Here is a 12,943-nt window from a genome sequence, read left to right on the forward strand (position 1 = left end):
ACTGATGAAGTCCAGATATTTATAAATGGCTGTCTCAGATGATAACTCAGGATCCGCTAGCCTGACACCATCAGCAACGTTCAACTACGGCAAACAAAAGTACAACTTAGTGCTGAAGAAAAAATAAGGTAAAGAAGATGGGGTTGGATAGAACACACACTGCGCTAACCAACATCACAAGGCAAGCATTGAAGTGGAACCCTCAGCGCAAGAGGAGATGGGAATTTGAGGCTGAAAGCACAACAATGAGCTTTGGAGTCAGGTTGAAAAGATTATACAGGACAGAGGACTCTGGAGATCTTTGGTTGGTGGCCTATACCCCAGCAGTGATGATGATGAATTTAACATCTAATTAAATTGAAAAATAGACATTGTGAACTAAGTAAAAGCTTGTAAAAAGAATGGAACACACCAAAGTCATGTGATAAGATAGTAGACAGGAAAGAAAAATCAGAAGATGAACCAATGCAAGGATGATAAAGAGAAAATAAACCTCAATACACAGTATAGGGATGCAGATGCACTCCAAGCAGACCCAGTCATATCTGCAGACATTATAAAACCTGTACTAAATAATATTTTAAAAGAGAAGATAGCCTCGACTGACTGTAAATGAGATTATCTTGTAAAGCTGCCAAGAAAGGAGACCTGTCACAGTACAGCAGCTGGAGAGGAATAATGCTTCTGTCTGTCCCAAGTAGTAAAGTACTGACAAGAATCATCCCTATGAGACTGAAAGAGGCTTTGTACAAAAATCTTAGACAAGAGATGGTAAGTTTTTGACAAGGAAGGTCATGCACAGATCACATTGCTACACTACCTATCAGTCCAAAGGAAGGCTATTCCCCCTAAACAAACTCAATAACCAATGGCTACATCACATCATCAAAATAAGATGGACAGAAAGAATCTCATGTACACACCAGTGGCATAGAATGAAGCAGCAGTTCATGGCAAAGACTACAAAACCTGCAATGTTGGGATGGATTGGGCAAAAGCTAAGGAGAACAGAAGAAAATATCACCAAGTCTGAAATCCTCAAGGAAAAGGGATGGAATGTGGGCAGACCAAGAAAATCATGGAGGACTATTGAAAGCAAAGCAAGGGCTGTAGGACTAGACTGATTGTTTTTTTGTAAGTATTATCAAAATATAAATTTTTAGGTTATGAAATTATCCAAATCCCATATCAATTAATTACATTAACATTTAATTAATGGTAATTTTTTGTTACAAAAAGCAAGTATCCAGAAGAATACAACTAATAACTGGAGTTTTAAGTTTAAAATAAACTTAACATAAATAAAAATAAACCAAGTCATTTAGTTGGTTTGAGCAGCTTTTGGGTAATAATTTAGCATTTCTTATCTAAACTAAAGATAATAATTATCCTTTATCTTATTCTAGTAATTCTAGAGTAATAATCTACATGACTTGTTCAAAATATTGGTAATAACAGACTAGTGAAAAAAGACACATTTAATTGGAAGCTGCACCAATTCTGATATTCCATCACAGAATTCTCAATTAAGTCAAGTTGTAACATAATATGGTAGAAAGTTTTTCGTAACACTGAGATGTTTAATTTTTGTTAATAAGTTAACTAAGGAGAGTCATTTTGAACAGCATTATTGATATCAGCCATTGCTATCGCTGATGATGGATTACTAGCCTGTCCCTCAACTTGGTCAGTGGGTTGGACATTATTTGAGGCATCATCTGGGTACATGACGCAATATAAATCTGGACGTCTTGCTGCAATGAGAGCTTTTTTAATATATTTTTTGTGAACTTGTTTGTTATTTGATTCTAGCCATCTTTTAAGTACACCTGCATACTGTTTCTCTGTTTCTGTACTTAATTTTTTCTGTTCTTCTAACTCCTGATGAAAATTAAACTTTCCACTAGGATCCTTTAAAGTACCAAAAAAAATTTGACACTCTGGAGTTCCCAGTTTGTAAATGAAGTCTTTAATTTGATGTTCTTGCACTAAGGGTTTACCTTCTGGTCCTGTACTCCTGGACTCCCGTTGTTTGTGTCTACGTCTACAATAATAAATAAATATAACTATAATAGCAACAACGGCAACTCCACCACATAATCCTACAGAAAGTCCAATAACAAGTTTCTTATTTTCACCAGAGTGGACAGAAGGAAATTTAGCAATCGTTGTATTATCAGTCAGTGAATCTAAAGTAGTGGTGGCATTTGTTGTAACTTCTGTACTGGAGGTCTGGTTTAAGATACAGCTGTACTCGTCATGTCTATATTCATATTTATAATAGCCTTCCTCACAGCCCCACACTACATCTTCAGTGTTGGATCCATTCTTGACTATTACCCAGTTTTCATTTTTTGGTTTAGTCGTCCATGGTTCACAAGTGAGGTCTTGATGACTAGGTTTCTTTTGAAATTGTCTGAGAAAATAAAAATATAATGAGCGCTGAGTAGGAGAAGGAGATTGGCAATGAACTAACAGTTTGTGAACCAGTACCCCTAATAATACAGCATGAATTGAACACTGCCTGTTATGGCTATTGGAGGTTTTAATGAATATAAATTTCCATGAGTTACCAAATTACAAGCTGGTCAATTCAGTCTGATAAAATTATCCAATTAGATATGCTTAATTTAAACAAATCCAATTACTGTAGGAGTTATTAAATGACATAATATAATGATATATACAATTTATATATTTTAATTAGGTTAAGGGTTTTGATTTGTGCTGGGATAAAGTTTAGGGATAAGTTATGTTTAAGGGAGTGGTTCCATTTGGATAACTAATAAATGATTTTCAATAAATAGTAATAATATATTTCTAGCAGGAGTTTTACATGCAATATAATGTGTTAGATACTGCAGTGTGTCTTTTATTAACACTACAATTAAAATGGTTTGACTAATAAATAAATTGTAAAAACAATTAAGTTCCCTTTTAGACCAGATGGCCTATGAGGCAGATGAAGTAGATTTTTTTCATCTATTTCTCTGACTGTGGCACATATGCCTTGCTGCCTTTACTTTCAAAGACTAGTCAAGTACTCATCAGAACTGGGTTGGCACAGTGAGGGCACATGAACTCTACCGTGTGAATTGAACTCAACACTTGCGGGTTGGTAATCAAGTTTTTAAGGGCAAGAAATTTTTATATATACAATTTTAGGAACTTAGCTATGCCTCTATCATCTATTACTAATTCAGCCCAAAATCTAACCCTAGCGCGTATCACTAGAACATCCTTATTGAAGATTAGAACTATTCATATCTATAAGTATGAGTAATTGATTAAAAATATTATTTTTTTTCACTATACTGAACAAGTTAAAATTAAACAAAATAAAATACAGGTTGACTGATTAAGTTGTTTTTTACCCAAATGGACATGGCAGACATTCATCATCTTTACAGAACTCCCCTTGATTACATTGTTCAGTGCACTTTGTTAACACTGGTGTGCTTAAAACTAGCAAACAAATGCTGTTTAAAGCCAAGTATTGGAAGGTGATTTTCATGCTGCACATTTCAACCTAAAAGATAAAAAAATTTAAGAAACAATAAAAAAAACATACATTTTGAAAGCTATGATTTAAAAAAAATAATTATATTGTTAATAAAACATATTTGAAAGAAACTTTATAGCAACAGGCTTTTAAATGCACTTAAAATAAGAAATCTAATTTGGTTTCTTTAATAAATGTTTTAGTAGCTAAAGTAATATAGTAATATATGGAGTGATATAATTTTGTTATCTCCTCTTAGTTTTTAAACTGTTTATGTTTTAGTGACTAATTAAACATCTAATTAAATTGAATCAAAATTTGATAGACTTGTATATTGTTATCAAAGAGGAATGTATCTGGAAAGTTTGAATGAAATCGCTGCATTAGAAGTGGGTCAAACTGAGTTACAAAAATTGCCTCAAACCCACAAACATTGCAAACTAAATAAACGCTTGTAAAAAAACATTGCATTCAAAAAGTTTTTTTTATTCCAACATACAATACTGTTAACCTAAGGTTTATTAAAAAATACAGAACAATAGCCTTTGACTTAAGAAATATAAATTAAACCTTTAAAAATGTAGAAAAAAAAATCAACTTGTGAGCAACAAATTATGATAGTATTAGTAATTACTTAATTTTTAGTCAATTTAAAAAGCTTTTCTCTACTAATAAAAATTTCAAGTATAGCATTTTTTACTTTCTCGTATATACGTAGTATAGAGAAAGTATTGTAATCGTGCAAAAAAAAAAAATCGAGATTTTTACAAATCTCGACGTTTTACACCTCACTGATACGGAAAAACATAATTTTGCAATCTTGTCCGTATGTCTGTGTGTGTGTGTGTGTGTCTGTCTGTGTGTCCGTGTGTAAACACGATAACTTGAGTACCGTTACTGCTAGATTGATGAAATTTCATATATAAGTATTTTATCAAAATCGTAGATCCGTATCAACTTTTGAGCGATTTCCGATAACCGGAAGTGGTACTTTTTCTACTTTGAATTTTTCAAAAGCCTATAACTTGAGTACTATTTCAGATAGATAAATGAAATTTCACATGTAAGTAAAAGATCTAATTCTCCACCTTCTGTTAAATTTTGAGTCATTTCCGTTGACCGGAAGTAGTAATTTACGCTACTTCCGATTTCTCAAAAAACTAATGTAAATTTAAAAGTACTAATAATATTGCGCACTATTATGCGCTTTTTTATTTCGCGTTCACTTGGTGTGCAATTAATTTGTCTACGAGATTTTATTCTATTTTTAAAACTTTAAGTATTTAAAATGGATTAAAAATCATGTCTATAGCCCGAGTTCCCATCCCCTGTTATTTTATATAAAAATATTCGAGAAAGTTTAGGGGAGATCACTCCCGGTTTATTTTCCTAAACAAGACACAGCTGAGGGGTTACTGTGAATTCACATTAGTTTAGAAATCAGTAAGCTTACAGCATACATTGAAGTTTGCATAAAGCAATCTAAAATAGCAAGAGTTGCTATTTTAGATTGCTGGTGATGTCACTCCAAGCAGATTAACAGCGCAACACTAATAAAACACTATAGACACTACAAGTGACCAGTTAATTAATTTCAAGACAAAAATTGTGGCAGGTTATACAGAGATCACATCACATACCCAACCAGAAAAATGAAAAGCAGAATTGGAGGGTGGTAGTATTACGTCACGCATTTAAACAGAATGTAGATATAGGGTCTATTGACAAAGAAGTTAAAATCATAGTTGAGCTAAAACAACTTCATATTTCAACAAATCAACTAGTGTTTTGGAAGAAATGTTTATATTTATAGAAAACTATATTATATTTTTAATTTACAACATTTACAAAATAAACGGTCACGTGTATCAATTTCTGATACTTTTTTTTAATATGGAGGAAATAATGCCCACCATCACACAGCCTACAAGGAATGATGGTCCTGGAATACTTTAACAGCACTATAAAAGACGCTTAGAAGTCACACACAGAAAAGTAAGCAACAGTCTTACAAAAGGGCAGCGGCTGGCCCTAGGATAACAATTACTTTTAAATCGATTCTTTGATAATAACAGTATAGCTGATTCTTTAAAGAATAAATTGAAATCAAAATTGCATTTTCACAATGTATTTACAACTCAACAAGAGATATTTTTTCTATTAGGTAGTGTTGAACAATTAATCATGTTATTTTAAACGGCTTTTATTATTAGGAAATAAGGAATGTATTCATATGTTTGGTTATCGTTTTTTACAAATAGTGTCTAAGAAAATATGCCAAAGGCTAAAAATCGAATAATAATGAAATTTTTTTTTAAGCACTTCTTTAAAAAGAAGTTTAGCAATCCTCCCAGGGGCAGTTGAGAGTGTCAAAAATGTTGTTAAAGACTGCAGGTCATTGGTCATCCTGCTCCTGCGTTGAACTGCTTTCTGCCTGTGCAAGCTCGAGTACCGCGGAGGTTGTTTCTGTTCCACAGCAGCCATCATGTTCAGTATGACGTGTTACTGCAGCTTTTGATGGCATGTACACATTGTATGATTTGCAAATGCGTTTGCTCATTTCTTTAGTGAGAGTTGGGCAGAACAGATCAAAAGGAACTTCTGTTTTGTAAGCTGAAGCTGCTGCTGGTCTCAGGTTGGTGGCCAGTCTCTGCCGAAGGGTCATGAACTTGTCAGATGGCTGTACACAAGCTGGTTCGGGAACTACTGGACCTTCAGCTGTGATTCTCATTGGATATGGAGCTGGCAAAAAGCGATTGGGAAATACTTCCATCCAAGATGTGTGAAATGCACCGCAACAGGACCGATTAGCGCACTTGATGATCTGGAATGTGTACTGGGAAATTCGACAGGATAACCATCAAACTTGATATTACTCCAGATCTCAACCAACACCTCTCCTGCTTTTTGGAAGTTTTTTTTCTAATTCTGGATCTACAGTTCTTCCAGAGGCATTTAAATGGCTACTGAATGAATCATGTGGCAATATCAAGCCCGCTAGTTCCCTGCTCAGTGGGGCCATTCTTCTTTCCACATAATTGTAGGCAGACATTCCCGGCGCATGTGTCATAGCTATGTACACATCTAAATTGTACTTCTGGAACCTGTCTGCAACTACAACTAGTGTTTGAGAAAATCGTGGGTTCTCATCAGGTCCTCCATCCAAGAAAGCAAGGAATATTGGTTTAATGTTGCCTTCATGGGTAGCTACCTCTTTAAAAGAATCAAGATGTAACAAATGATCCACATCTCTCCCATGTGTAAAAGCTGTGCTGCTCATGCTTGGCACTTTTGATGGCTATATACGTTGGCCCAGAGTGTGTTATTTCAAGCTCAGAAGGTGCTTTAATTGTGCAAGCTGCATAGACAGAGGGTGTAAGCTTGTGTTTAGCAGCTATAACAAAGTCATGGTCTGGAACTCTGACTTGGTATTCCAGACACATCAGCAGTGGGGCTTGTTTATTGGCTGCAGCCAGATGGGGACTTTAGCCTTACCGTCAACTGACAAGACAAACACAGCCTGTGGCCCAAACATAGAGGAAATACTTTTTAGGTATTCCTTTGTTGAAAATGCAAAGTTTGCATTTTCATGCAACTTTCGCTCACCGTTTTCCTGTACTGTTTGGATATGTTTTTTGCCTTCAGTGGTGTCTAGCCTACGGGGAATCAGTCTCAAGTACAATCCTGACCTGCTTAGAGAGAAATCTAGATTTTTTAGCTCAGCTGCTAAGTCATCCAGAGTTAAACAGGCATGCAATATTTCAGCCCTTGGCCTTTGATCTGCTCCAGCACCTCTGGTGACAATGTCAATTATTGTCTTATGCAGATCACTCTGTTCTTCTTCCAGAGATGGACGCCCACATCTCGGCCGGGCAAACTTTTCTACACTCTTGTTACCCTTTCCAATATCCACAAGGAGTGAACTTTTGTTCACACTTTTTAACCAAATTTTTGGAATATTCTAGCTGTTTCAAATTTTCTGCCGTCACCAAACCACAGTCTTTAAGCTCTTGTAATTTGACGATTCGAGCTCTTTCTAGGTTTATGTTCTCTTTTAATTTTTCTTGCGCTGGTGCATTTTTTTTAAAGAATCATCCACATCTAGTTTTGCTTTTTTTGCTTCTGAAACTAATGGTCTAGACTCACTTGTAGAGGTCGTTGGTTTTTGTTCAGACTCTGATGGACCAGGAGCTTGAGTTTTATTAGATACAAATCATTTAATTTAACATATTTCGCAGTGTTTTGACTAGCCATTATTTCGCACACTTGTAGTTGCATTGACAATGTTATATTACTGAGTCCAATGTTGATGCTAGTGGGTTAACGCCCCCCACCTCCTGTCCCACACCTGAACAGGGACAGCTTGCTCCCCCCCCCCCTCCACCCCTCTCCAGTCTCACAACTGAACTGGGATGACCCCGCCTACCTAGAGAAGTGCAGGCTAGGGGCAATGCAGGTCGCCTGGTCTTTGACCTGGGCTGCAAATGTGGGGGAAACACGTAATGGGATACCCTATTGTATTCAAGGTTAAGCCACGGCATAGACCCAAGCTGGGTGGTGAGGGCAAGAGAGATAGGACAGTTGAACTTTAGCTTTGCTTGGAAATATTTTTCTTTCACACTACCAAAAATAAAGTTAGATTTTTAATGTGTAAAGTAAAGTAAAGTTTCCCTTTCAAACCTGACGGTCTATGGGGCAAGTAAAGTAGAGTTCACTTGTTTCTGTGACCTCGGCATATGAAGAGATAGTGTGGTCAGCACTATGCCCAGCCGCCTTTACTTTCCCTAACGTGAGTTAGGTACCCATCTGAGTTGGGTGGACTCAGGGACGGTCTACTGACTTGAACCCGGATTCGAACTCGAGACTTACGGGTTAGCAGTCCAGCTCTCTACCGCTAGACCACTCCGTCCCACATTTTTAATGTGTGGATGTCCACATTGGGCCAACCCCCCCCCCTCCTCCTGTCCACACGCGTCCACAAAAGTCAATTTTTTGGACCCCCCCCCCCCCGTGTGGACGTCATAAATGGTGAAATATGGTGGCTATAGGCCCCATTTATTAATTTAGACATTGATTTGGGTTTATTATTCAGTTATCTATAGCCTAATATTTGACACAAATATAATAATAAAAATTATATATCACAGCATAAAACCTTAACAATGAGGCAAATTTTTCACTAGTCTCGGGCGATTTATGCACCTAAAAGTAATTTATGAAATATGATCATGTACGAGTACTGTACTTACCACCTACTACTACAGCACTAGGACCAGATCTCTAGAAGTAGATTCTAGATCTAGAAGCCACTAGAATTGATTCACTAGAAGGTATTGCATATGTTAAATGTTTGTTATGTATACATTATACATTAAGTAATTATAAGTAAGACTAGATCTAGATCTAAATCTAAGTATTACAAATACAATACATTTAGTTAAATTTAGTATTTTTTTTTTTATTTACTATTTACATAACACAGATCTAGACTTAAAATATCTTAATCTAGAATAGGATCTACTAACTACTAGTCGCTAGTCTAATAACTTAATAAAATAAGTAAAACTAAAAAAAGGCCTAATAATACTACTAAGTTACTAACCACTAGTCTAGTAGATCTAAAATATTATTACTTACTTAGTTAATACTAACTAATACTTAGACTTACGACTTAGCCTATTATTACGAAATAATTTGATGAGTCACTGAGACTGACATCATCTCGTAACATAATCATGATGTCAGTTTTTTATATAGAGAGCTGCTGATCTAATCTAGAACTAGATTAGAATATTAAATTAATAGTAAACTAATATTATATATAATATTTAGATCTAGATCTATATCTAGATGCGGTAAACTGTGGGTCGACTGTAGTGTTGACTTTAGATTTTAGAATTAAGGGAGGCCTAATCTAAAAGTAATGCATAAATGTTAGGAGTAGTTTCCCTTTAATATTTATTCGCATAATTATTTTAAAAAACCTACTTTAGGTTATTTAAAGAATATTTTAGGGCCTACTGATAACAGGTGGATTCTAAATTTTAAAAAATAATATTTTAACCGATTGATCTAAATCTATTTGGATACGGGAAAGTAGTGAAAAAAATCAAATGAGATTTTGGTCCTTTTACACCTCCCTACTGACTCAGACGCTCAACGATTTTGTCGTTGAGATGTCCCACATGACGCTGTATAGTGTATTGTAATCGTGCAAGTAAATCTCGACGTTTTTAGTTTACACCTCCCCCATTCTGAGTTTTCTGTCTGTGTGTGTGTGCGCGTGCACGCATACATTGCATAGAACGGTAGAAAACAAATAAGTGTGTAAGGTCTTGTAGTCGTTTGTTTCCTTGAAATTAAATCAATACTACAGCTTCAAATGATTTTTTTTATTTAAAAAGGGTCCAACTCATAAGGGAGAGGGTACAGAACTGTAAGAACATGCTGCATTTAAATTAAAAAAAAACAACAAAAAAAAACTAGTGTCCCGTCCAGAGTTTCTTCCAGGCATCTCTTCGGGGGGGCGAAGCCCCCCCGAAAAATTTTTACCGCCCCCCTGGAACGAAATGAAATTTATATAATTTATATAGAAAATATATACTTTTAACATTGTCCGCCCCCCCGAAGAAAGTTTACCGCCCCCCCGAAGATTTCAAGTGCCCCCCCGGAGAAAAAAGTCTGGAAGAAACACTGGTCCCGTCCCCGCGCATTGCTGCGGAGATAGAAGAAAGTCTGACGAAATATGTAAGAAAGGTTTCATCAATTCGTTACCAATCCTAAATTCTTAGACGTGTGACTTTGTTTTCTAAAACTGAGTTATTTAAATGTAACAATACCTGGGCTTGGATTATAAATATCGGGTCACGGGGTTTACCTACCATACGAAAGCCTTGAATGTACTTTAATCACACACCGTAATAGTGAGGTAGAATACACTACGGTGACCGCCCAGGTGTAGAGGGGCGCTCTCGAGAGCCCCCGGTTACACTACCACAGGGGCGCCGCGTACGGCCCCTCGCTGCTTAAAACTAACTAATGTAGGCGCCAAGGGCTCACAGGATAACCCAGGGCGCCAAATAGCACCCTGTCGAGGCGCCGGCAAAGGCGCCTGGTTCAATTTAGTGAACGACTGTAACGCCCCATTTTATACATAGTCTATATCACTGTTTAGAACAAACGTAGGCGCCATTGCGCTCACGGGAAAGTCCAGGGCGCCAAATCGAAACTTGCAGAAGCGCCGGGTGTCGCGCCTGGTTCGATATAGCCAACGATTTTTGTTGCCCATTGTGTCTTTAGCGTATAGCTTGTTTTTAAACGAAAGTAGACGCCATATTGCTCGCGGGGTAGTCCGGGGCGCCGGCGGGTTTCAACCCTGAATATAGTTGTAGCCCTTACCCGCTATAAAGGACGTACGATTAACGGATGCCAAGTGCTAACATAGCCGCTCTGGAACTCTGGGCACCAAATTTTGTATTGACGAAAATCGCACCCCCCTAGGGCGCCCCAAATATCAAATTTTAATTATTTTTTTCACAGAAACCTTCTCGGGAGCATTCTCATCAAATCCCCAAAGTTTAAAGGCACACGGATAAACGGTGTCGATCCACATCCGACTTTTACCTACACTACCGAAATAATGAGGTAGAACACACTTCGGTGACCGCCTATCTGTCAGGGATGTAGAGGGGCGCTCTCGGAAGCCCCCGATTACACTACCGAAGACGCTCCGCGTATGGCCCCCTGGCTCCTTAAAACTAACTTAGACGCCATAGTGCTCACACAGGAAAACCCAAAGCGCTAAATAGCTTTCTGAAACAATGATGCAATCTGCAGATTGCATCATTCGCTAAAGTGACACAAATCAACAGGATTTTTTCTTTAACACGTAGAAAAAAAAATATTTGACGTGTTATAAACATCAGTGTGACTTATGCAATTTGTTAGCGTTACTAATAGTGTATTTTTTTTAGAAGCTCGTCTCAATTTCTGATTAAAAATAGATTCTAATTGCATCATTCGCAAAGTGACAAAACTGTTTGGATTTTTGTACGGACAAAAGGAAACAACCCAGTTAATAATCTAACCTTAGTTAATTTTACTGATTATTTAAAAAAATGTATTACTGGGCCCTCAGCGGCCCATGTGAGCATTTGGGGGCCGAAACTGAAATTTTTGCTCGCAACCAAATCGCACCCTACCAGGGCGCCGGCGGATACGCCTGATTTAATTTAGTGAGCGAATAATAAAAAAAAAGTTTTTTTTTACAGAGACCTCACCGAAGTGCTCTAATCAACTCCCCAAAGTTTGATGGCGATCAGATGAACGGTGTCAAACCGCAATCGACTTTCATTTTTATATACCGTATTTAGAGAAAATCTCACCCTCCTGGGGCGCCGCCCTTGCGAAATAAATTTTTTTCTACAGAAACCTCACCTGGAGTGGTCTAATCAACTCCTCAAAGTTTGATGGCGGTGTGAAACCGCAATCGACTTTTATTTCTATATACCGTATGGGGTCGTCCATAAATGACGTCACACTAGTAGGGGGAGGGGGGGGGCGTAATTTTGTGACGGTGTGTGATGAGGGGGAGGGGTTCAGATGGTGTGACGTCACACTTTTGCATTATAAAAAGTAATGTTAGAAAACAAGTTTTAGCCTTTATTTCGCGTTTTACAAAACGGTTTTAATAAATTGTAATAGGAATTGATCAAAATACTCTGAAAAATAGTTCTGACAAGATTTTGGAAAAATATCGATGTTTTAAGAAAAATTCAACTGCCATTTTGCAGACTGAGTTGTGACGTCATTTTTGAGGGGGGGGGTCTGGCTTTTTGTGACGATATGTGAGGTAAAAATCGTCAAAAAAGCGTGACGTCATTTATGGATGACCCCTATGTAGAGTAGAGAAAAATCGCACCCTCCCGGGTCGCTACCCTTGGGAAGTTAACAGTTTTTTTTTCAGAACCCTTCCATGGAGTGTTCTAATCATCTCCCCAGTTTCATGTTACACGGATGAACGGTGTCGAAACGCATCGGATTTTTATTTTTTATATACCGTATATAGAGAAAAAAACAATTCGCACACTACCGGGGCGCCACCCATGCGAATTTGAAAAAAAAATTTCCCAGCAGAAACCTCCACAGGAGTATTCTCAACAACTTCCCAAAGTTTCACGGCGGTGTGATGAGAGCTGTAGTAATGCATAAAAGACAGACAGACCTACATAGCTTTTATATATATATAGATAGATGACATTTAATAAGGGTCGGTTAACTTAAAGAGTGTAACAGTTTCAATGTTGCTTTCTCTTTCAGACATTTCTTCCTGGGAGACACGTTTGTAAATTTAAACGCAACAGTTAATTCTCCAGTCAATTTGTTCAGAGTTTAGAAATTTCTGTGTGGTGAATTCAACTGGTCTTGTTTTTCCATTTCATT

At 37.1% G+C, this 12,943-nt stretch overlaps 1 protein-coding gene across 1 annotated transcript; it reads right to left on the reverse strand.

The window, feature by feature from the left end:
• Positions 1–1,602: 1,602 nt before the first annotated feature.
• LOC131928219 (uncharacterized) lies at positions 1,603–8,826 on the reverse strand. Its single transcript, XM_059284169.1, has 3 exons — positions 8,752–8,826; positions 3,375–3,529; positions 1,603–2,416 (listed from the first exon to the last, which is right to left on the reverse strand). Exons 2-3 carry the CDS (start codon positions 3,521–3,523, stop codon positions 1,603–1,605), a joined length of 963 nt encoding a protein of 320 aa, XP_059140152.1. The 5' UTR covers positions 3,524–3,529; positions 8,752–8,826.
• Positions 8,827–12,943: the final 4,117 nt, after the last annotated feature.

Source organism: Physella acuta, unplaced genomic scaffold (assembly GCF_028476545.2).
Source record: "Physella acuta isolate Inbredline_101_S28 unplaced genomic scaffold, ASM2847654v3 ptg001478l, whole genome shotgun sequence".
Lineage (NCBI taxonomy): Eukaryota > Metazoa > Mollusca > Gastropoda > Physidae > Physella > Physella acuta.

Excerpts from the sequence above, each read along its gene's own strand:
- LOC131928219 (XM_059284169.1), bottom strand. The coding sequence starts at position 3,523 with ATGTGCAGCATGAAAATCACCTTCCAATACTTGGCTTTAAACAGCATT. Across the intron at positions 2,417-3,374 it reads TGTCTGCCATGTCCATTTGG|ACAATTTCAAAAGAAACCTA; the intron begins GTAAAAAACAAC and ends TTATTTTCTCAG.